The sequence below is a fragment of the Patella vulgata genome, chromosome 2, assembly GCF_932274485.2.
Source record: "Patella vulgata chromosome 2, xgPatVulg1.2, whole genome shotgun sequence".
In the NCBI taxonomy this organism is placed as follows: domain Eukaryota; kingdom Metazoa; phylum Mollusca; class Gastropoda; family Patellidae; genus Patella; species Patella vulgata.
Window position 1 is genome coordinate 68,526,329 of NC_065880.2, and position 26,414 is coordinate 68,552,742.

Below are 26,414 nucleotides of genomic sequence, written 5' to 3' on the forward strand. Positions count from 1 at the left end.
TATATATGATGTTTGGCTATGTACTGGTACAGTGTTTTGAATGATATGATAGTGTTCGCTTATTACAAACTCTATTTCCACATCTTGACGCAACAAACCTCATTTACTTTAAGTTTAACATTTGTCCTATTTACAATCTATTCAATTTCTATTTACCACCATTTGTACATGTAATGCCAACAAATTTACTGCTTCATAATCCAGCATCCCCACATATAGACAATACGGCTGACTATGGTGTATAAACTTGTTGTACTATCCATGATTTTATTTATCCTTCACAAAACATACAGATAAAATGTACTATTTTACTATATTTTACTGAATGCCAAGTAACTTTTCAACAGGTGGATATCTCCAATCATCGTCTTCTAATGTTTTTACTAATTCTTTCAACTCCTTTAATCTTCCTTCGTGTGCTTCTGTAAAATTATTGACAAAAATAATACTGACTTCAGTGTCATACTTAAATCAGTTATAATATAGTTTTACAATTTGAGAATGATTCTAGTTTGAATAAAAAACACATGCAAGGCAACCTCATTAGATGGCCACCATCAGGCACATGGGCAATCTAGAGCACAGCAGAGGCGGATTCCAATGAAAAATAAGTGTTAAATACATCTAAACTTGCTACACAATTAATGTTGGGGGTTATACCTGGCACTTATGTGTATTTTAAATTAATAATTCCATGAATGTGATTTTCACGATTCTAACATATTCTTGACCCAGGGCTAAGATTCCCAGTCAAAAATGTAACCTTTAGTTTAAGCAAACTGGTGTCCATAATCTGCTGGAAATTAATTTTTGGCTGCTTAAACCAAAAGATATTTTATTCATGCATTAAACAGTTATATACTGATAAATATTTTAAACTGGTAGTCTAACCCAAAAAAAGATATTAAACTACATGATCCCTAAATTTTCTAAAATGAAAGCTTCTCAAATCAATGGTATTACAAATTTTCAAAAGAGAATATCTCCCAAATGTCCATGGCATGTTCAGAAAATATTATGTCCAAGAGTATTGAAAAGGTATTACAATCCAAATCTGGAATTCTCAACATTATTATTATATAATATCAAAAAAATAGATGAAACTCATTCAAATAAATTACAAATGAAAGAATGTGAAATTGTTCACAAACAACCTAATAAAAAACCAAAATGCCATGGGCGCAGATCCCGGTGGGGACAGCGGGACGCGTCCCCACCAATATTTTTAGTGGTGAGGACATGATATACTGTGTCCCCACCACTTATTTCCGATGTTTTGCTTACTGTTTATTTTTTTTAAATTGAAATCATTCCAGAGCTTTTATTGACATTTCAGAAAGTGTAGAGTTGATCCCAGGCACTTGAGGCCAGGGTCCTTAAGTTGTACAGCTGCACCCGGTGACAGATTTTTATTTAACAGGGAATAAGTGATAATTCATATTATAACAGTAAATAATTAAAATATTCCATAGGGTTTATAATAATATGTATATCATGTAGGTGTGCATATCTAATAGCTGGGTATTAAAGGGTTAAGGAATAACTGAGATTTTGTTTTTATCTGGTATACTGGATGATAAATCACTTAACTAAAGGAAATGAAATGGGGTTTAACGCCCTACTGTACTGCTCCTATGCTGGGCTAATGAAGATGGCCATACGCCATACAGTGTGCTATGAGGGAAATTTTGCCCGGGCAGCGGCACTGTCACCTACTCTTTATCAAATTGCAACTGCCAAGGGATCTTTTACGTGCATTCCAATGTATACAAGGGACCTCGGTTTTCCGTCTCATCCGAAGGACTACACAGCTGTCCTTGTCAGGCCCTCCGTCCTGCATTACTGACAAGGGGATTTGGTTTGTATATCAGGGGAAGCCTTCATTGCTAGATTTGCTGCCATACTAAATAAACCTATTTTTAAAGATTGGTTTCTATCTCTTTCTGTGGAATATAGGCAATTAAATCTAAAATTTAAGACTTGAGTACAGTAAGCTGAGCCAAGAATCGTGTACTTATTATTACAAGTAAGTGAAAAATACAAACTAAATTTCTTATAAAAAAAAACCCTTATTGCTACAAAGTTATTTCAAAACGTATAACTAGTAAATATAACCAATAAACAAAATCACTTTCTCTTTTCTCATGGATATTAAAATATGTACTTACCTTTTACACCTTCTTTAATAAATATTTCAGTGTCTCTCTCTACTTGCAATTTACTCATTATATTTAAAATTTTATTAGTATTATCTACAACAAAAAATAATCATAATCAACTATTTATTATATCACAGGATCATACACCCAACATCAAATTTTGGGGGCAATAACTACAGATAACATCTGAATTTCCATATTACGTTTACCTAATCAATTGCATCAAATTTGGAAAGAAAAAACTTTTAACACTGTATGGGTTTTTACACTTTGTAATAGTTAATTATAAGCGATCGTCCAACAGAGGTGAATTTTGAAAATTGGATCGCGGTAGATGAGATTAAAAACACTTTCTTGTGGGTGTAGATTGAAACTGGAACCAATGAATTCAGTGTCAATAAAAACCCACCTTCTGCACAATCTGGACTAACGAAGATGCAGTGTACTATATAAGTAAGGGAAATAAAGGTAGAGGACTTCAATTGGTGAGTGGTGTTGCAATGGTTAATAACTCACTCCTTGGAAACAAAAATGACCCATAAAATACCTCACCACTAAATATGAGATAATGTACATGCAACATACATGTATTTCACATGAGTTTCTTACAAGCTTTGATGACTGCCTCAAGATCAATATCATCCACAGGCTTAAACACAGACAACAGAAGTACATATAGTAAACAAATGTACATATATGAATATCAAGTTGATATTTCTCAAAACGCTCCAGGGTGACCTACGTTCACCTGGCATATTCTGAAAGAGGACACCCTAGGCTACTAAAATCAATCATAAAAAAAACTTTGTATACAATTTCCAGGTTCAGCCATAGTTCTGCTGGACTATCAACTAGCTCCAATATTATAATCACAACAAACATTAACGAATACCTGGACGTCGATTTCAGAGCACTACCCATGCACCCAATGCGGTGTGTTGAACATAGAAGACAAATGAAAACTTGGCCTGCACATAACGGCACTGATGAACGGTGTGGTGAAGCATCTTCCTTACTATAAGACAAATGCACAGGGGCTCTTCCAATGATGTAAACGGGGCCCTTTTCTCCGATTCAAGGGCCCTTTCTTGGAATCGTGGAAATTGGTGCAGTCAGTATTGCACACTCATAGACATGGCTCTAAAAGTAAAATAAGGTCCATGAGTGGTGCTTTTTAGCTAATAACGTACATAAAATCGCTGAAGTTACTTGATAAAAGTGTTGAATTATTATAAATTTGTGTCAGCTGTGGCGAGAAATGTTTCCTTTTGGCAAACAAAGAATAATCATGGCGATAAATAGTTGGTAAGGATGCCAAAATAGTCTTAGAACAGAGGTGGGGAAGAGCAGTATGTTCCTTTTGCAAATATCCTTGCCAACTATTTTTCACCTTGATTCTTCTTTGTTCACCAAAAGGAATCTAGAACGGGAGCCCAGAGGGTCAAACCTAGACGAATGAGGTACATGTACCAATATCTGACCTAAGCATCTACATACTAACCTGGGATGCACACCTAGGGACTGGGATCCAGACAGACGCCCATTTCTGTACATCCCAGGTTAGTATATGTACTAGTACATGGTCAGATATTGGTACCTTTTTGTTCGTCTAGGTTCGCCCCTCTGGGCTTCCGAGTCCGAGTCTGAGTCTAGATTCCGTTTGTCAAACAATGAAGAATCAAGGTGAAAAATAGTCATTAAGGATTCCAAAATAGCCTTAGAACAGAGGTGGGGAAGAGGGGTATTTTCATATTGCAGCTACATATATTTATAGGGAACGAATACGGAATAGGAAGGAACGGTCAGCGGACAGGCGTAAAAAAAAACAAACAAAAAAACAAAACAATGAAGAGTAGTCAGAGATTCCGCTGTTGTACAAAATTTCCCTCATACATAACACACATGGCATAAGTGTAGAAAAGTGTAAATCTCATTTTTCGTGTTTCTGACCAAAACAAAAATGAAAGTAGCCGCACTTACTAGAAGCATAACGCATGTTTTCGAGAACTGGGGTTTGAAACAGAGTTTTTCGAATGTGATCACTATTGGTCTTTGGTGTTCGGCTAGAACCGGACATGTTTCGTACTAAAATGTTTGTTTGGGTTCCTGCATAATGTAGTTTCCTGAATTGATAATGATAATAAAATTCCTTCTTTCTACACCATTGAAGTCATTGCGCAGGCTCGGTGCTTTTTTTTCTTGGATTTCCCTTTTGTAGTCTTGCAAATCCAGACCCGCCACAATGAAACGAAATCTTCTCACCACGAATGTAAGTTAACTCGTCCACATTGAAACTTGCCCACACGAAAAGTCTAGTTAAGTCGTCCACTGATCAATGCTTCTCATACATACGGCTAACAAAAGACGCCTTTGAATTCGTCTATTCCCCTTTAGGCTTTGGGTTACATGAGAATCTTGTTCATGACAACACAAAATTTAAATTGTCGTAAATTATAGGCTCCCTTCAATCAGCAATAGAGAGTATTTTATAATATAAACTAGTTTGGAAATAGAACGTGTCTGTTCGAGCCAACTTTTAGTAAAATTGTGGACGACATAACAATAACCAGGAGGACGAATCTGTGTTCTAATTTGAGTGTGGACGAGTCAGAAGCATAAAGGGGAGATAATAATTTTGAAAGGTCAAGGCTGAAAGAGACACGAAAAAGTATTTTGTAGGCTAATTGAAAAATGTTTGATTTTTATTCTCTAAAGATAATATTAATTTTCTCTGATTAAGAAAGATCGTGTACGGGGATATCTGCATGTGAGTCAGTTACTTATAATTAATTTTAGTTATATCTAAGTCTTTATCACACTACAAGAGAGATATGAACTTTGAAAAAATGGTGAAATGCAGAAATGACAATCTTGAATCTGACATCTGTATTTCCCTTCTTCTAGTTCTATATCACATGGATGTTAATATTTTCTCAAATCTCGTTTTCCAATTTAATTCAATTTCTGAAGTACCACTAGTATTATATCAGGGGATTCAATTAACAATACTAATTCTAACTAAGTCTATAATATTATAGTGTCTAGCATTACGTAGATGCATCACAAAAGTCTCTCTGATCCATATTCTCTATATAATTCTATACATTATTGGCATTATGGAGTCCTGTTGTGAGAGACCAGATAATTTATGAATAAGATTAATAAGAATAACTTTTTTCTAAGTGGATTGCAATTGGAAATATTTTAACAGACAGTGGAATAATTACATGTAGGCCTACAATTTCTTGAGATTTTGGCACGCCACCTCATACTCCGCATGGCCATACCCAGCTGAATAAAGAATGAATGAAATGGTGTTTAATGGCACGTCAGCACCAATCAGCCTATATTGCTCCAAATGTATGTTTTGAAAAATGAAAAACTGGTAAGATTGTAGTCCATGGCATGTATGGCAGTATCATAACCTCCCACAATTAATACTACCCTGTAAATTCTGATTGTATTTTGTTAAGAACAAATTTTTGGCCGTTTTCTGATTTTATTATTTTTATTTTAGTGACAGACTGGTAGAATGTCTAGAAGTAGACATGTTGGAACATGGAGGCAAATTTTCCATTGGGGACCAATGTTAGCTCTTTCAGTTATTATAATAATTGCATGGATGACAGTGGTGTGTGATTTGATGTGGTGGCCAATAACATCTATAGGGGGTTGTATAAATCTACTGGTATTTTTGATATGGGTTGGACTGACTTTCTACAATTATTTTAGAGCAGCATTGTTAGGTCCAGGATTTGTGCCTTATGGTTATAAACCAGTAAGTGTGGATATTAAGTATAACAATGTATTTAACTTTTAAAAAATATTAGTTTCAAATATTAAAGGGAGAATAGGCGAAAGCATGTGGTAAGCATTTACTACATACTCATTGACAAGTGGGGGCTGGGTCTTGGATGTTGGTGTGGTGGGGGTTGGGGAAGAGGGGGCGTTGTTCTAATATGCACACTTTAGATCATAAGGTCTGCCATTGAGTCAAAAGGCATGGTTTCAAGCCCACCATTGTATGTTACAAAGAGTAGGGTCACCTGTCCAACCTCATTGGTTTTCTCAGTGTCCTCTGGTGTTCTCCCACAGCTAAAGCCCTTTAAGTACAAGTGGGGTGGATATTAAACCCCATTTCTCTCTTTCTCTCACCACTGACAAGTGGACATTTTATATTTTGTGAAGTTTTATCTGTTTGTTTATTTTAGGAGAATGAATCAGATTGTGATAAACTACAGTATTGTCAAGTTTGTGAAGGATATAAGACCCCAAGATCACATCATTGTAGAAAATGTGAAAGGTATGAAATGTTTTATGTATAGTTCACCAAACTGATCTGTGGTAGATTTTCACTTGGCCAGAATATTGTGGCATCATCAGTGTGGAACAGTTTGATAGTTCACCGACATTTTCTTATATATTTTTTAGTATTGGAAAGATTAAAATCAGGATCAAGTGGTCTGCCAAATATTATCCATACAACCTCAGAAGTACTATATGACTTTAAAAGATTAAATTAAGAAAGATTCTAACAGAGATAAAACATTATTTTCCTACGCTGGTCTACCGAAAAAACACATTATTCTGTAATATTAGATTATTATTGTCATGAGGTGTAATGTGTGACTCATCCCTGGCCTAAGTCATGTCTACATGCAGATGCCGTAAAAACAAAATAGAACATCAAGCACTGTAGATCTAACAAAAGTTTGTTTTTGATTTCAGATGTGTTATGAAAATGGATCATCATTGCCCATGGATCAACACTTGTTGCGGTCATTTAAATCATTGCAGTTTTATTTGGTTTTTATTTTTTGCACCATGTGGGTGTATTCATGCCATATTTATACTCATTCCATCTATATATAGAGCACTTAATTTTGTAAGTTTTAATTTCTTTATTATTTACATTACATAATGACTGTTAGAACTGATAAGTAATTTCAAAAAGTATATTAAGTGTATTCTGTATCTTTAGAAAACAATGGTTAAGGCCGCACAAAAAAAAATATTCTGGTTCTCAGACAATCGTTTGTAAAAAGTTGAAGCGGGAGGGTGGTTTTTTTTTGGGTTTTTTTCTCGTCAAAATTCTAGCTATCTTTTCGAATTTAAAGCTGAACTCCGATTACAAAACTACAAAAACAATTCAATAAAAAAAAATTAATGCCCTAAACTGTTTTCAGTTTATAGAATAAACATGGCAACTGATTACGGAATATAAGAATAGAGGCAGGCCACGCCCTCATCCAGTCAAGCACTGTGTCAACATCCGGTTAATTATATTTCAACTACCAATTACATGCTTGACTGATTGATGTTTTATTTCACTATCAATTTACTGAAAATATTATTGCTACACAATTATTATCTCTGATCAGGTACATATTATTTTACTTATTAGACGAAATAAGTCAACCACAATGTACTTTTGCTCTAAAGATAAGAAAAAAACTGCCTTAACCCAAATAATAACAACTCTGCAACACCAACCAATTCTATTAGTAAGTGCAGGGGGACTGCACCACACAAAATTTACACAAAAACAAATACACAGACAGGACATCATACTCAGGAAAACACAAACATACAGACAATTCAAAAAAAATGAATGGATCCGGGGGCTAGCTGTAAGCGTCCACTGGACTGTACAGTCCCGGGTCTGTAGTGACACAGACTTCACTCAAATTTGAAAACAATTAGGAATACAACCCAAAGAACCCATTGTGTAATGCCAGCATGAGTCATGATCTGCAATATGCTACACGAAAGATGAATATATAGTAAAATTCAACTATACAAGTAACCACATGGGTGAAATGTATAAAAAAGTAGTCTAAACTCTTAAATTCAATAAAGAAACGCTTCAGTATTCAATACACATAGGGTACATGTTCCATCGTCACAAAAAACAAAAACAAAACTGAATACAAAGAAGCAAGTAGGAAATGTAGACTGTCTCGAGGGACAGCCGTCTGCTGACTGAGAATGACGTCATATCTTAGAAGGTGATAAAAAATCACAATAATAAGGGCGATAATCCAGATAAAATAACGTTAAAAGCTTAAAAACCATAAGTTCTCGCGATTAATCGGAATTATTAAAGTTATGTAATTGTACAATATATAAGCCATGAAATCAAGGGACATAACTACTTATGTCCCTTGATTGTTATAAATAACAACAAGTTGGTGACATTTTGTGACTATTTTGAGGTGAAAACATACATATTTGATGGAGAGAACAACAGTTCTATTGCTGCTTTGGATATATTTTGGAATGATAATGCTAGACTTTATGATGCAAAAAATTATTTGGTGTTTCTATGTTTATTTAATGACATGGTAGTATCTGAGAACCAGAATATTTTTTCTTTTGTGGACTAATAAATTGTTTTGATAAGTTTCATTTTCTTTATTACCGTATTTACATTACTATTTAAGCTGATAAAACTATGGAATGTGTAACGTCGGAAAGTAAATTTGTTACCTTTTGTTTCTTTACGTCAAATTAGTTAATAAGTTGTTACCTTATGTTGCAGCATTGGTATTTATATTATAGACGTGAGGAACCATTAGTAGAATTGGGTATAGTAGGTTTTATATGTACTATGTTTGCTATTGGGTTAGCAATAGGTGTTGTTATAGCTGTAGGAATGTTATTTTATATACAGGTAAATATTACCATGTTAAACTCAATCCTTGATATAATAAGATACAATGAATTATATGAAATTAATGTAAAAATAATAGTCAAGTAGACCCATAAGAAAACCTCCAAAGAACAAAATTTTAAAAGTAAGAACATCTTCAAGACAAAGTTTTATTGTCAATAGTCAAGAATATTATTCTAATCGAATAGACAAGGGCCTAATCCAAAACATCCAAAAGTTATTAAAATTAATTACTGTCTCATCTCTTCTTCTTGTCTAGTAAAAGTAAGAAAATATCTTCTGAAATCATAATTTTACAGTTCTAACAGGCCTTCACTTTCTAGAACCTCCAGTTTCATCAGGCTACTAGTGTGATTGTGGTCAAGTTATATACCATTTCTAATTTTGTTTACAAATTATATATGTATTAACAATTTGCTTGCACATCCTTAAACATTATTGGTGACAATATATTTTTTTCTGATATTAATTGATAGATTGATAATTTTTTTTAAAGTTTAAAAGTGTGTGGAAGAATGAAACGGGTATAGAAAATTGGATCATTGAAAAGGTGAGCTGATTATTTTCCTTTTAGCTTTTAAATAAGGGAGATAACTGTTTTTTTAAATACTGCTCCTTCCATCTCTCATGTCCATAGAGTAGTTCACAAAATTATCATCTACAAAGTATCTTTAAAAAGCAATGGTTTCCATTCAATTTACTGATAACAATGGATCAGTACCAATGTTGTCTACATTGAGCATTTTGGCTTACTCCGAATACAATCGAGTTGCCCCCTACCTTACCACAGGATATGTGAACCTGCTCTAACCAATGAGGATCTTTTTATTGGGCCCGCCTTTCGAAGAAAGCAGGGGACTAGGACTATTAAAATGGTTTGTCCATCTGTCAGTCACATTTTTGAGACACAATAACTCTCTGCTAATTGGTGTAGGTGAATATTAGGTTAATGCCTTGTTTAATAGGTGGATACAGTGAAAAATGTTATATCTATGTCGATTGTTCTTTTTACTAGGCTGAAGATAGATTACGAGGTGAAGATGAAGAAGAAGAGTTTATATACCCCTATAATTTAGGTTGGAAAGAGAATCTACGACAAGTTTTTACTTTCACTGGTCGTCCAAAATCTGATGGAATAACATGGCAGGTCGTAGATGGTTGTGATCAGTTTACATTTACAGTAAGTGTTCACCACATGAATTTCAAAACACAATCGGATTGTGCTTTTACTACAAATTAGGTGTACTTAATAATAAGTTTGTCGCTTACTGATAGTATTTTAAATATTACCAATATATTGTATAGCAAGAAAATTTTGCAAGCTTTAAAAGAATGAAAAAAATAGTTTTTTTTTATAATATTTACATGCTACATGGATTTGTTCATCTGTCTGTAGATGTAGAGGTTTAAATTTGGTGTAGGTTTTCAATAGGTGAATGTCTTGAATGAGTTCAATAAAGTGTATGTTATGACATTAGAATACAATAACTTTGATTCTATTCTAAACAGTTTGATTGCTCAAAGCTTTATAAATGGATAAATGTGAAAGTAGTTAATGGTACTGTTGGTTTGTTTTATATAAAAATAATCATGAATATTTACACATTCATCTCAACTAAACTAGATTACCACAATGGTTTACTGTTCGGCTTACCAAACTATCTGATTATCAAATTACAACACGTCCAAAATTCAGCAGCTTGACTCCTCACTAAAACTAGAAAATATGAACCCACCTTCCCGGTATTGCAATCTTTACTTTGGCTCCCAATTCAACAAAGAATTAAATTCAAGTTACTCCTCTTCGTCTTCAAAGCGTTAAATGGCCAAGCCCCATCTTATATAAAAAGTCTTGTAGAACCCTATGCTACCAGCAGAAATCTCTGTTCTCAGAAAGAAACATCTTCTAAAATCTCCAGCTATTAACTTACAACTTGGAAAACGTGCCTTTTCTTATGCTGGTCCTTTTCTATGGAATAGACTAACACAGTCAATGAAACAATTACCGTCTGTGGGCCATTTTAAATCTCAACTCAAAACATTCTTGTTTCAAAACCCTGATCTGTCAATCTGATTAAAATATGTTTCATTTTTTTTATTCTTTCAATGGCCTTTACTGCATGAAGATCTGACCAGTTTTAGTGTGAGGTCAGACATAATTTTATTATCCAATCAGCGTTGATGTTTCTAGTGGAATACCCACAGTTCCAAGAACTTGCTGCAACAGACCATTTCATTGGCGAACCCCTCACATCAACCAAAACGCGGATTATATAACAACTCTTTCAGATCCTAGTGTAGTAAAGACAAATAAACGAAATTTTGAACTATAAAAAACCAAACGAATTAGGATCTGCGTTCTAATCAGATTGCTGATCTGTAAATAATGAGTGAATATAACAACCAACAACGCCTTAGAAACTGTTTTTTCAGTATTAACACACTTTATAAATGACGATATTATTATTATATTTTATTACAGATTGAACAAATACATCAGAAAGCTGAAAAACGTGAAAGAACAGTAGAATATACAATAATATCAGATTATGGTGGCTCATTATTTCCTATAACTAAAGGTTGTAAAGTTATGTACTGTATACCCTGTACAGATGAACCACGAATACCAGTTCTAACAGGAAATAAGGTTCTTGTAACACGCTGGAAAAAGTAGGTTTAGTTTTATATTTACATTAATTAGGGTTTCACACTGCGAAGCTTGTGTGAAACACTATTGTTTTTGTTAAAATTATTATTCTTATTATTATTATTATTATTATTCTTCTTTTGTTTTGAGTAGATCTCAGCAACTACTTGTCGCATCGTTACGATTTCTTCGGTTTTACTGGGAAAGTGGGTGTGACTTAGAGGATAAAGCTATTTTGAACGTTCTGCGACAATGCGAAATGTCCGAAATCACCGAAGTTATCGTTTTTACAAATATTGCGGTAATTTTAACAATAATCATGGGATTTTAACTTTCGATACATTTTGGCATAGCTGGAGACAGGGCACATAGCTGCGCTACTTTCGATTTTTGATTTTCAGCAAAAATTCGAAGATATTAGGCGCCAAATTTCGGAAATTTAAAATTTTACAAAAAACTTTTTTATTGATGAATATTTTTTACTCGTGTTGTGCACAGAATTAAAGAGTCATCTGACTTGCGCAAAAATGTTAAAATTTTTTGTCTCAGTAATTTTCCTTGGCCTCCATTGGCTAATTCAGTTTTTCAGTCCTAGCTTAATTTTTTATTGTTCGATTTGTATAAAACAAAGTTCATATGCTTCGTTGTCTCAATTGTCATTTTTTTTATTACCAAAAGTGTTATCTGTCGGCACCGGAAGTGGCATAATTTTACCAAAAACTACAATTTTGACAGTTAGGTACCATTTTTTGAAAACAAATATTATTTTTTTGAAAAATTATATGACTCAAAGAGTGTGTCCTTTAAAGGCGCAAAAAATGTCGGAAGCAGTTTTTTTAATTTCTTTTTCATTTTCTAGCAAATTGGATTAAGAGGTGAAAAAAAGCGTAAAATTGACCTATTTACAACTCATTCAGGCTTTTCAGATTTTAAAATATTTTTACGTAACTTTTATAAACTTGTAGCTATAATCCATACGAAGAGAATGTATGTGAAAATTAGTTTGTAATATAAGCAGTTGCCGAGAAATAGGCAATTTTGCATGAGTCACTTTTCACGTAATTTTGGCTGTAAAAGAATCAATTATTATTCGATTTTCAATTTTCTTTCGCCATTGGATGCCTAATGCCATAGTGGACTATGTCAAACCATTTTACCCCTTGCGCTGCCACCGGAAATGACGTCATTTGCTCAAAACTTAAATTTTAGCCTTCAAAAAACAATATTTTATTCAAATGATTCGTATTTGTTATTTTTTTCAAATTATGATATTTGATTCTATTGATCAAATAGATTGAACCCATACGATCATACAGATACCACAAAATGGTTTCTAACTTGTACGGTTGCAGAGAAATGGGCGATTTTCCTTAAGTCACTTTTCAAGGTTTTTGGTCTATAAAAGTGTCAGTTATTATTCGATTTTCATAAAATTTTCACCATATGATATCTTGTGTCATTTATGATTTCATAGAACTAATTTAACATTTTCATTATCACCGGAAGTAACGTCATTTTGGCAAAAACTGTATTTTTAGCCTTCAAAACAGATATTTTTTTCAAATGAGTCTTATTTGTATTGTTTTTAAAATTATGATATTTGATTCCAATCAGCAAATAGATTGAACCCATACGATCATACAGATACCAGAAAATGGTTTCTAACTTGTACGGTTGCAGAGAAATAGGCGATTTTCTACAAGTCACTTTTCAAGGTTTTTGGTCTATAAAAGTGGCAATTGTTATTCGATTTACATACAATTTTCACCATGTGATGCCCTATGTCATTTCTGATTTCATAAAAGTAATTGAACATTTTCATTATCACCGGAAGTACAGTACACTTACATGTAACAAATGTATAAAATGAATTGATATTGCTGGATTTTGTTGATTCGGCGTCCATTTTATTTGATGTGTGCAATGCTTATGTGGAAACCTGTTTAATGGTTTCATTGGTACGGGAAGTAACATGTTTAGGGTAAAGTGGCACCGGTGAAACCCGTCATTACTGCATCGCAGTTCTAGTGTTATTATTATTTTGGTATTAGTATCAGTAAGAGGAAATGGATGTAAATGTACTGATTTTATCTGCTGGTATTAACTCTTTAAAAGTTAATATTGTTTAAATTTCTTTTACGATTGAAAGTTACCATTTTATTTTCAATATTTGGAACTTAAATTTGAAAAAATAAATGCGCTTCAATCTACATGAATTTTTTGTAATTTTGTATTGTAGAAAATTTATTTGGAATTTTTGTTTATTTTTTAGACACTGGCTTTATGGAACAAAATTAGGTAATATTTTATTTTAAAATATGTAAGAATACTAGATAAGATATTTTGTAAGATGAGCCGATAACCAATTATTTATTGATGTTGATGTATATTTTCAAAATGAATTTGGTTTATTAATTTTGTATTTCAGATAATGGCAATAAAAAGAGAATACGTGGGTGGTTTCCAAGACGGTGTGCAAGGGAGATAATAGGAAATGACATATCAGAAAGTGATAAGAAAGATGATTAATGTATGCATGTAGTTTACTGTAAATCAAGAAATTAATGTGTCATGAAATTAATACAAATTGAATGGAAGGTGGCCCGTTAATATAGCCATTGTTGGCAGAAAGCTTTTCTTTCAATCTTTAACAGAAGTAGATAAATTTAATTTGACATTGTCACAGATGAGAAATTTGTACTAAGATAACTGTAAATGACGATAGAACATACCTTTTTTGCGGGGTATATCTATAAGTCAAACCTTTTTCCTGCCGAAGTCTAGACTTACCTTATATTCCACATTAACTTACATAAGGATGATGGTAGCTTGTTTTATAAATTCAACTTTGTACAGGACCAGGATGTTGTCAATGAGTACTTTCTATTTTTGTAATATTGATGTGATAGTGGCATTGCCATATTATTGCCATATACAAGATAAAGACAATATGTTTATTGTCTCATATTTATCAGGCATTTTGAAATAAAAACTGGTTCAAATACACCCTTTGAATATTACTCACGTTAGCCTTTTTAAAACATCTTATTATTTTACATCATGAGCCATTTATAATTATATTTATGTATATCAGTAGTCAGTACCATTATAGACTACAATATGCCCTGCCACTTTATACAAGATTGGAATGACATTGAAAAGCATTTGTCGTGTACACTGCTTTAATTTATGTATGGATAAATTGTAAACTACCATGTTTGGACTTATTATTATACCCTGTATAATATGGTATTTAGCACATTAATTTCTTGTTTTACAATATTTTATACAATTATAGATAAATTCTACTTTTCTATAGTTTTTATGTTGAATTTTGTTATGATAAATTATTTATATGTATATGATATAGTCTATATTTTTTATGAAGTACATCACGACCAAGCTTTTGTCCATTGTCCATACTGGTATATATATATATAGTTTTATATGTTACACAATGCAATGTACATAAACATCTATGAAGAAAATGTTTGAGAAATTAAACTTATTAAACATGCATTATGCAAGAGTGATTTTAAAGGTTTTCTTGGCTTATGAGTGAAACAAGTTGACTGAAATTTTCAGCATATTCCCTTTACATTATTTAGTTTTTAACTATTATAGTGAGAACTGCAATCTCTTTATCTAATCTTCCATAATGTATCTTTAAACTACATGTATGTTCTATTTATTTAAAATATTTTTTTTATTATTATTTTGGCTTATTTCTTAATGATGCATTGCATTGTATAAGATTAAGATAAAGAGCTGACAATTCTCGCTATATATAGATAATGAAAAAGGAATATATTGAAAATTGCAGTCAAATTAATTTATTCTGTGCGAAGTTATTTCGTCTTGATTTTCATTTCTACCATTGTTTCCATAATAAAAAAGTGTCAATTATCCATTTTGAAATAAAATTATTAAATGGCGATGGTGTTTAAATCCATTTAAAATCATGACCATCCTATGGTGTAGAGAATTGATTATGGTCTGGTCATGTGAATAATTTTTCATTTTTCTCAGTAGCACCATTACCAGGTATTTTAAAACCAATTTATTTGGAGGATTTCTATATTATAATTTAGAACCTGTTCAAATTTTGGAAACAAATTATTATAATTAAATTTGGTTAACTGTTAGTAACAAACATTGGATTATGTGATAATTAAACATAATCAAGTGGGTTGAAAGTGTGTGAAAGCTTCCCTCTATATATTTCTATGCACCTGTAATGTACTCGCACTGTATAGATGAATTTTAAGCTGGGACCTCTTGTGTACAACAGAACATATCCATTTCTTTTTAAAGATGCATCATGTAAGATAAAAAGCTTGCTAGATAATGAAAAGAGAATATCTTCAAAATTTCAGTCACATTACTTCATTCTGAGTGATGTTAGGGCTGTTTGGAGAATAGTGGAGTCTTGATTTTCATTGTTTCCCTTGTTACGATTGTAAACAAAGTCTTGACTATCCATTTTTTAATTAAATCATTAAACGTCAATCATGATTAAATCTGTTGTTTGTAAATCTAGAGCATCCGATGGCCTCAAGAGTTGATTATGGTCTTGGCAAGTTAAATAATGTCTAATTAATAATTTATATAACATTTAAGGCCTAAAGAGGGACCTGCTCTTGCATACTGCATCTTGAAAATTGGATATGTTCAAACTTGTAATGTAAAAATGTCTTTTGGGATAAAATAACTTTGGGAACTAGATTTTGTAGTTTTGTATGTGAAATGTATTTGATAAACGCAGAACCTATAGGGGAATGCTTGTGCTTTATTTGTGGATGGATTATCAAAACAATGTTAAAGCATGTACGTTTAAAAACAAGACAATTGTAATTTCATCAAGATTGTGGCGAATTACACCTGGATCTCATATAGAGAGATCTCGGGTCTGGCAAGAAACCCTCCCACTGCCAAAGATCCCTACATGCAAGCGACATTTGAACTATAATTGAACCGTATGTTAGTCCCTAAATGACCTAGTTTGTGTCGAATGGACGTTTATTCCCCCCCCCCCTCTCTCCCTCTAGAACTAATGTCGAGACATTGATTTTAAGAAGATTATGAAACTAAGACTTATTAACAAATCGTCGACCTCATTTTATTTTGAAACGATATTTAACCGTACAGATCTTGTTCCATTTGAAAAAGAAAACACGAGATGAAGTCCATTTAACTCTTTCTTTTGACTTAAATCTAACCGGGTTGACTCCTTTGAGTCACTGGGTAGGCCTTTCATCCGCTTTGAAACAAGGCAATATCGCAAGGTGTGTTTTAATTCAAGTAGAATCTATGACACGTTGCTGCCACATGTGTATTAAAGAAGAGAACGATTAACTTTATTCTATGGTATACTGGTCTTAACGTTAATTCAGTCAATATCTCCAGCTGATTCACAGTGAAGTGTTAGATATATCATCAAAAAATATTTAATCTGTGATCAATCTGATAATTAGCCAGAATGGTTATCGTTCTAAGGAACTAATTAATCAATTAAATTTACAAATCAATTCATTTGGTAGTTTATGTAATAATGAATCAAACAGTATTTTAGTATAATATCAGGAACTGTAATAATTTTGCAAAAATTTAATATCAAACATAGGCCTACATAATTTATTACTTTATGCGTGAATTTTCGGAAATAACATATTTCTCACGGCTTAATCCACGCTAATATGCACTCAGATTTAATTAAGAAAAACAAATTAATAATATCAACCCTAGATCCCAGTTTGGATCCAGTCGTATTAAAACAGGCCCATCAATTAGATTTCGCTAAACTTAAAGGTGGCGGTGAACAGGATAGATTGATGGAATTTCAGTTCATCATATCGGTATAAAATACTGAACGGAATGGAACCATTTTTGGGCTGATATTCCTGTTTGAGATTCAACTTTTATAATATGGTACTGACCAGTTATTCTACATATGTATATCGCTAAAATCACGCCCATAGATAAAGATAAATAAAGAGAAAGATAAATAAAATTCGATGGGACTCTATGAATTGTTATAAAAATGAAATATACGGGATACCATTGAATAAATGACAAATGCCCAATAGCAAAATACGTTTTTAGGATTCATAAATACAGTGTCGATATTATACAAAATAATCTTTTTTTTTTTTTTAAAAAAATAATAAAAATAAATACAGACCCATTGGTTATTTATGATTTTTATTCCTAATTCTTTTTATCAAATTAATAAAGTCTGCTATTAATATAGACTAACATGTTAATGTTCTTTCGTAACGTCTCATTTTGAAAGAAAGCTCTTTTTTCTAATAATTAAGAGTCAGAAATGGTTATTATTAAAATGTTGATTTATTGCAAATAAATATTTTGTGTGTGGATTAGAGAGTCCGTTTATCTAAATATCATTTAAACCAATTGTTTTAAATGCAAACATAATACTTTAAAATAAATAAATGCTGGTACTTTATTTATAATTGGTATTAAAAGTTATCCTACGTATTACATGAGCTCGCAAAGAAAATATGGCTATAGCATGTACTATAACGTTAAAATTCCAATTTTAATAAATTTTAATAAATAGAAAGAAAAATGTTTCCTTTTCTAACGATTCCACAAACTTGAATTTCTTTTTATAAAATGTTATAAAAGATAAAATTTAAATATTAGAAGGATACTCACATGAGTTTGTAGATTATCCGATATTAACATCCCACCCCCAACCAGATATACCAGATAACTAAACTGACCATATGTTTGTATTTAGTAAGACAGTAGGTAAACATTAGTTTAAAGTATTGTATTAACATGATTAATGCCCCCTGTCTCTATAATCTAATTATTATTGTTATTTATAATTACACAACATATCTACTCTTACTTTACATGCAATCTCCATATACAGTAGCCCCTATCTGTCTTTCCCTTATCTTGGTTGGTTCAGGGTATCTCTCTTGTCCAATCAGGATATGTGTTAGATAATGACACCACGGGGTACGTTTCGGTAGATGCTCTTAAATACCAGGAATAAATCTTGTAGCATCACAACTCACTTGTTCAGCGTAAGTAAACAATGTTTGAACCTCGTATTGCTATTTACAATGTTTATTATGTAAACTTATATTACGGCCAGTGCGTTCATTTTAGGCGGTACTATTACTTTATTTGTAGAGAAATCCCCATTGGATTATAAGAACCAATATTTTTTATTGTAATATTGACAATTTTTTAGGTTTAAAGTTTTAATATTAACCACAGTAAAATCCTAAGTTATAATGTTTGATTTTGCTTCATATATACCACCGGTGAAACAATGTTATATTCTTTATTTCAGTTAGTTGTCAGAACCAGACCTAGAGAGATCACTTTAGTCGCCATATCTTTTTTTTTCATCAATAGCAAGTAATCATGTCTTACGATCCCAATGATCCCGACTTCCAATATTTGGCTGTCGACCGTAAGAAGATGATGAAGGAACAGACTCAAGCTTTCGATGGTAAAAAAGCTTGTTGGGTTCCAGATGAAAAGAACATGTTTTTACCCGCCGAGATCACTGGCTCCAAGGGCGATGACATTGAAGTCAAGATAACTACCACCAATGAAGTAATTATCAATTACGAATCAATTTATAAGCTTTCTAATCTTTAATTTAGACTGGTATCTTATGATTGTAGTACATAATTATTTTCCATTTAAAAATGAAATTTGGAACATTTATTTTGAAAAAAAAGAAAGAAAAAGAGTAAGAATTTTTAAACGACTTATAAATTAAGCAAACGATAAAATTTATTTCAGTCAAGAACTGTGAAAAAAGATCAAATCCAACAGATGAATCCTCCTAAATATGAGAAGATCGAAGATATGGCCAATATGACCTACCTGAATGAGGCGTCAGTTCTTCATAACTTGAAATCACGTTACACCGCCGGTCTCATTTATGTAAGTATTCATAAAATATATAAATCTATTTGATAAGAAAATAACTTATTCATAAGAAGAGTATCCGAAATAAAGAAAATAAAAGCTTGATTTTATTCGCACCTTTTTCAAACTTTCTGTCACTCGATGAATGCTAATGTTTCTGTTGTTCCTTTACACATCTGTTGATTATAGATTAATTGACAAAATGATATTTTATTTGAAATATTGAAAAAGAATATTGTGATATCAATTTATTCGATTATTTATATTTCGTCCCAAACAGACTTACTCTGGTCTGTTCTGTGTAGCTGTGAATCCCTACCGACGTCTACCTATTTACACCATGAGTGTTATCTCTAAATATAGAGGTAAACGAAAGATGGAAATGCCTCCCCATTTATTTGCTATTGCTGATAACGCCTACCAATCTATGGTACAAGAACGTGAAAACCAATCTGTTTTAATTACGTAAGTACAAATTAAAAGGTTCAGTTATTTGTAACAGTGGATTTTTGCAAGGTGAACCACTTTCACGGGTCTTGTTCAGTTTGTAAATAAATGGTTTTGAAAATAAAATTGCATATGATATCATTAAGGATTTTTTCACCAAATCCGAATAGCGAACAATATGCACATGGAAATCATTATAAGATTATTTTACGATAGCTAGCCTAATTATTATGTATTATCATTTCGACACAAAACTGTTATAAATTTATATTTCAGTGGTGAATCTGGTGCTGGTAAAACTGAAAATACCAAGAAAGTTATTATGTACTTCGCCCAAGTTGCTGCAATGGGTCACAAACCAACTGAAGAGGAAGAAGCTACAGACAGTAAAAAGGTAAAATATTTTCGACATTTCAAACAGTTCCTAACGTAATTTAATTATTTTAAGGGCAAAAAGACACGTCCATATATTTCCAAACTATCGGTTGGGGATTATAATCTCTATAGAATGTAGGTAATCATAAATCCCTAGAACCTTTCTGAAAAACAACAACTGCCAGTCTCACTTTATTTGATAGAAAAATCTGTTTTAATTCAGGGTACATTGGAAGACCAAATTGTACAATGTAATCCAGTACTTGAGGCTTATGGTAACGCCAAGACAACCCGTAACAACAACTCTTCTAGATTTGTAAGTATACACACATGATATCATATTCAGAGTCCACAAAAACAAAAGATATTATTAGCGTGATAGTTCGTGGAATTGACCAAAATTGAATAAATGTTTTTTTTTTTGTGTTATTGCCCAACTCAAACAATCCATTAGCTCCTTGAATCGAAACTTATTATTATGTTCATTTCAGGGTAAATTTATCCGTATCCATTTTGGTACTCAAGGTAAAATCTCTGGAGCTGATATTGAACAATGTAAGTAGCAGTAAATTGATTATAACTTTTAAAAAGAAAAACCCAGATAAAATAATTCTGGATTATCTATTCATTTAATTCATTTTGACAATTTTATTTACAGATTTGTTGGAGAAATCTCGAGTCACCTTCCAGCAACCTGCTGAAAGAAACTATCATATTTTCTACCAGCTTCTGTCTAATGCTATTCCAGAATATAACGGTAAGGATACTGACAGAAAACCCCCCAACAAATATCTAAACTCTCCCACTATAATTCAATAACAGTAAAATCTACATTAAAAAAACCTAATAAATGCTTTTATAATTCTAAATGTTTCAAATCTTTTTATTAACAGAGAAACTATTGGTGAACCCAGACCCAGCTTTATACTCATTTTTAAACCAGGGATGTCTGACTGTTGATAATATTGATGATGTTCAGGAAATGAAAGATACTGATGTACGTATTTTTTAAAGGGGCATTATGGAAGATTAGATAAAGAGCTGGCAGTTTTCACTATAATAGTTAAAAACTAAATAATGTAAAGGGAATATGTTGAAAATTTCAGTTAAATTGCTCCACTCTGAACCTAGATATTAACGATCATCATTACTAAAGTCGGCACGATAAAAAAAAACGTACCTGCAATAGGCAGATTTAGCTCTTGCATGATGTATGTTTAAACTAAAATTATAAATTAAAAAAGAATACAGCTAGAAACATGCTCATCTTCGTACTTATAATTATGTATAGGTTGCGTTTACTTATATTTATAGGTTACCTTTACTTATATTTATAGGTTACCTTTACTAACGGTTGCTTTTATTTATATTTATAGGTTACCCTTCCTTATATTTATAGGTTACCTTTACTTATATTTATAGGTTGCTTTTATTTATATTTATAGGTTACCCAAACTTATATTTAAAGGTTACCTTTACTTATATTTATAGGCTGCTTTTACTTATATTTCTAGATTAACTTTACTTATGTTTACAGGTTGCTTTCGATGTTTTGGGTTTTTCCACTGAAGAGAAACATGGAGTCTTTAAATGTACTGGTGCTATCCTCCATTTTGGTGAAATGAAATTCAAACAACGAGGGGAACAGGCTGAATCTGATGGCAATGCTGGTAAATATTTTTGTTATTCTGTTTATTGTCGGTTGTGAAATAGCGAGAGACAGACAAGGTTATCATATCATGTTTAATTCACCACTATCATGGACAAAGCTTTCATTCAATTATTGAGTATCCATCTACCAAGTTATGTAATTCACCAGTTAGTCACCATTCTTCCTTTAAGTGGTCATTTGATCAAATTTTACCTTTCAGAGGCTGAGAAGGTAGCTTTCTTATTGGGTATCAACTCTGGAGATCTTATGAAAGGTTTGATCAAACCCAAGATCAAGGTCGGCACAGAATTTGTCACCCAAGGTAGAACCAAAGTTCAAGTCGTCAACTCTGTTGGTGCTTTGGCTAAATCTCTCTACGATCGTATGTTCAAGTGGATGGTTGTTCGACTGAACAAAACTCTGGATACTAAAGCAAAAAGACAATTCTTCATTGGTGTACTAGATATTGCTGGTTTTGAAATCTTCGATGTAAGTGAATTTTTATTTTCTTGTTTGAATTATGAAGGTATAATCCAAAAAATGAACTTAAAACAAACAATTTACATTCAGACAACAATGAAAGAATTCTGGAAATTAATTTCAGTTCAACAGCTTTGAACAGTTGTGTATCAACTACACCAATGAACGTCTACAACAGTTCTTCAACCATCACATGTTTGTACTGGAACAGGAGGAATACAAGAAAGAGGGCATTGACTGGGAATTCATTGATTTTGGAATGGATTTACAAGCTTGTGTGGATCTTATTGAAAAGGTGAGCGAACAGTGCAAAATAGATAACAAATATACAAACACCGTTTTGGGTAGTAAATAATGGATATCTTGTAAGCCATATATTATTGTTTTGTGCCTGTGTACAAGTCTACAGTTTCCATTACTTCTATTAGTAGTTTCTGTTATATGTGTGTATTTTCTTCAGCCTATGGGTATCTTGTCCATCCTAGAAGAAGAATGCATGTTCCCAAAAGCCGATGATAAGTCCTTCATGGATAAATTATACAACAATCATTTGGGTAAATCACCGAACTTTGGTAAACCAGTTGGTAAGAAAGTGAAAGGCGAAGCTCACTTTGAACTTCATCATTATGCTGGTACTGTACCATACAGTATTACTTCCTGGTTAGAAAAGAACAAGGATCCCTTGAACGAAACCATTGTAGAACTCTTGGTCCACTCCAAGGAAGCTCTTGTAGCTGCTTTGTTTGCTCCTGCAGGTAAGTTTTTTGACACTACTGTTTGAAAAATATAACAATAACTAAATATTTATCGAATAATACAGCTTCTCTAAAAAAATGACAGTGTATGATACAAATAACATTTATCATTTTGCACTATAGATCCTGGAGCAGCAGCTGGGGGTGCTACCAAGAAGAAGAAGAGTTCTGCTTTCCAGACTATTTCTGCCACACACAGGGTAAGGTTTAACAACGTATCCAAATTCTTAATCCAATTATCTTTTCGTACGTTTGAATTTAGAATACCGAAAATTTATTTTATGCTCACCATAATGTAACCTATTTTTATATATTTGAATGTTAACGTAATTTTATTTTACGCTGTCTTCCAGGAGTCTTTGAACAAACTAATGAAGAGCTTGTACACAACGCATCCTCATTTCGTGAGATGTCTTATCCCCAACGAATTCAAACAACCGGGGGAGGTTGATGCTCATTTAGTACTTCACCAGCTCCAGTGTAATGGTGTATTGGAAGGTATCCGTATTTGCCGAAAGGGATTCCCAAACAGAATCATACACTCTGAGTTTAAACAAAGATACTCTATCTTGGCTCCCAATGCTATTCCTGAAGGATTCGTTGAAGGCAAGACTGTTGCCACGAAGATTCTCCAGGCGTTGGAATTGGATACTAACGAATATAAATTGGGTTCCACTAAAGTCTTCTTCAAAGCTGGTGTTTTGGGTTATCTCGAAGATCTTCGTGATGAACGACTGAGTAGTATCATTTCCATGTTCCAAGCCCACATCCGCGGTTATTTAGTAAAGAAATCCTACAAGAAACTCTGCGATAGAAGGTAACTTATTCTCTTATAAAATCCACAGTAATGAACAACCAAAAACCATTTAGCATTCAGTTTTCGATGATATCGATTAGATCATATAATTCACATTAAGATTTGAAACAATATCGGTGACTGGAAATGTATAATATTGAAGTTTTACTTCAGAGCTTAGGTGGACAAACTGCACTTGAAATATACTAGAGCTGGTAGATATTGGGCATCTGATACCATAATAAGTAAGGCATTGTAATTGTAACTGATTTGTTCTCTTTAACAGAGTTGGTCTATCAGTCATTCAAAGAAACATCCGAAAATGGTTGGGTATGCGCAATTGGCTCTGGTGGAAGATGTACACCAAGGTCAAGCCTCTTTTGAACGTTGCCCGTGCCGAGGACGAGATAAAGCAGAAAGAGGAATTGTTCGAAAAAACTAAATCCGAATTAGAGAAAACCGAAAAGGTTAAAAAGGAGCTTGAAGAACAGAATACAGTTTTATTACAACAGAAAAACGATATGTTCATTCAACTCCAAGCAGAACAAGATAACGTTGCTGACTGCCAAGAGAAAATCGAAAAGCTTATCCTTCAAAAAATTGACTTTGAAGCTCAACTTAAAGAATTTGAAGACCGTATCTTGGACGAGGAAGATGCTGTTGGCTGTCTTGAAGAAAAGAAAAAGGAACTTGAAAAAACCAATGACGATTTAAGGAAAGATATTGAAGATCTTGATACTTCTCTTGCTAAAGCCGAACAAGAAAAAGTAACGAAGGATAACCAGATTAAAACTTTGAATAACGAAATCGGTCAACAAGATGAGATGATCGGTAAACTCAATAAAGATAAGAAAAATATGGAAGAAGCTAACAAGAAATTGACTGAAAGTCTGCAAGCTGAAGAAGACAAAGTCAATAATCTTAGTAAACTGAAGACTAAAATGGAACAAACCCTGGATGAGGTAGAGTATTAAATCGTCTTTATTAATTTATGACCATTTTATTATTTATCTTAAAGTTGTTGTTACAGACGTTATTTACGTAGGAATTTATGTTAACACATGTTTTACTATATTCAGTTGGCAAACAACCTAGAACGCGAAAAGAAGGTTCGAGGTGATGTAGAGAAAGTTAAAAGAAAACTAGAACAAGATTTGAAAACGAATCAGCAATCAGTTGAAGAATTAGAACGAATTAGACGAGAGTTGGAAGAAGGTATGAGAAAGAAGGATGTTGAAATCAATTCTCTTCACTCAAGAGTTGAAGATGAGCAGACGAGCGTCACGCAACTTCAAAAGAAAATCAAAGAATTTCAGGTAATTGGAATGGATTCACCATTTGGTTTTGTAAAGTGTATACTTTATTAATATATTTAAAATATAAAGTAGTACAATAAACGGACCTTATCTTAAGCCTTGAAGATTTTCTTCAGATCATTACATGATTCTATTTTCACACTTTATATATACTTCCAGTCTACCATTGAAGAGCTTGAAGAAGACCTCTCTGCTGAAAAGCAAACACGAGCTAAGGTGAGAATCCATTAAGCACTGCACTGGCCGATTATAAATAAATGACGATGTATTATTCAGTACAAAATCCCTAACAATTTCATTTTAATTTCCCTTCCCACACTCCTACTGGTACTAATTGGACGTTACTACCTTCCTAATAGGTTGAGAAACAGCGAAATGACTTGACTCACGAAATTGAAGATATCAGTGAACGACTGGATGAAGCTGGTGGCGCCACTTCTGCTCAGATTGAAATCAACAAGAAACGTGAACAGGAATTGTTGAAACTAAAAAGAGATCTTGAAGAGAGTCAGCTACAACATGATGCTCAAGTTGCTAGTCTCAGAAAGAAACAACAAGATGCTGTTAATGAATTATCTGACCAGGTTGAGCAACTACAGAAGGTTAAAAGCAAGTGAGTATTTTCTCTATAACGGAGTGTGTCTTTTGATAAATCTTCAGATTCGTGTGTTTAATTACTATGCAAAGTTTCTGATAAAATATGTTACTATCACATTCTATATGAATTATTTTAGATTTTAGGAGCAAGTGAGTATCTTTAGAATTCTTATATGCATATTTAGAAAGGATTATTCTATAATATTTTCTTACAGAACATATTAATGACATTATCTCATTGGATTTCAGAGTTGAAAAAGAAAAACAGCAATTGAAATCCGAGATCGAAGATTTAGCAGCACAGCTTCAACATTCAAGCAAAAATAAGGTTAGCATATTAAAGCACATTGGGGCCTGAATTTCAATCAAACATTTACCTATTTCGATAATAATGTCATCTTATTATGTTGAAGACTAACTTTTATTGATTGTTTTTAAAGAATGAATTTCAATCTTAAAACTAAACTTTTAGGGTATGTCTGAGAAGATGACTAGACAGGTTGAATCACAAATTTCCGAACTGAACGCCAGACTCGAAGAAGGAACCCGAACTATCGCCGAACTCCAATCGAGCAAGACAAAAATCCAACAAGAAACT

General features: G+C 32.7%; 2 protein-coding genes and 1 long non-coding RNA gene across 3 annotated transcripts; 2 read left to right on the plus strand and 1 right to left on the minus strand.

Moving 5' to 3' along the window:
• Positions 1–365: 365 nt before the first annotated feature.
• LOC126811010 (uncharacterized) lies at positions 366–4,371 on the minus strand. Its single transcript, XR_007675351.2, has 3 exons — positions 4,140–4,371; positions 2,169–2,252; positions 366–422 (listed from the first exon to the last, which is right to left on the minus strand). It is a non-coding gene; the product is annotated as an uncharacterized LOC126811010 (long non-coding RNA).
• A 435-nt stretch (positions 4,372–4,806) lies between these two features.
• On the plus strand, positions 4,807–16,204 carry LOC126811009 (palmitoyltransferase ZDHHC6). The gene is made up of 10 exons (XM_050536473.2): positions 4,807–4,926; positions 5,677–5,937; positions 6,371–6,462; positions 6,888–7,044; positions 8,701–8,832; positions 9,329–9,382; positions 9,848–10,012; positions 11,315–11,502; positions 13,752–13,777; positions 13,908–16,204. Exons 2-10 carry the CDS (start codon positions 5,692–5,694, stop codon positions 14,006–14,008), a joined length of 1,161 nt encoding a protein of 386 aa, XP_050392430.1. The 5' UTR covers positions 4,807–4,926; positions 5,677–5,691; the 3' UTR covers positions 14,009–16,204.
• A 2,164-nt stretch (positions 16,205–18,368) lies between these two features.
• On the plus strand, positions 18,369–25,836 carry LOC126810820 (myosin heavy chain, striated muscle). The gene is made up of 18 exons (XM_050536106.2): positions 18,369–19,078; positions 19,271–19,414; positions 19,680–19,864; positions 20,123–20,240; positions 20,445–20,537; positions 20,713–20,776; positions 20,880–20,978; positions 21,115–21,218; positions 21,759–21,891; positions 22,093–22,361; positions 22,477–22,647; positions 22,813–23,107; positions 23,231–23,307; positions 23,461–23,924; positions 24,190–24,865; positions 24,983–25,219; positions 25,379–25,435; positions 25,579–25,836. The coding sequence occupies exons 1-18, from the start codon at positions 18,884–18,886 to the stop codon at positions 25,834–25,836; spliced, it is 3,639 nt and encodes a 1,212-aa protein (XP_050392063.2). The 5' UTR covers positions 18,369–18,883.
• The last annotated feature ends 578 nt before the right edge of the window (positions 25,837–26,414 follow it).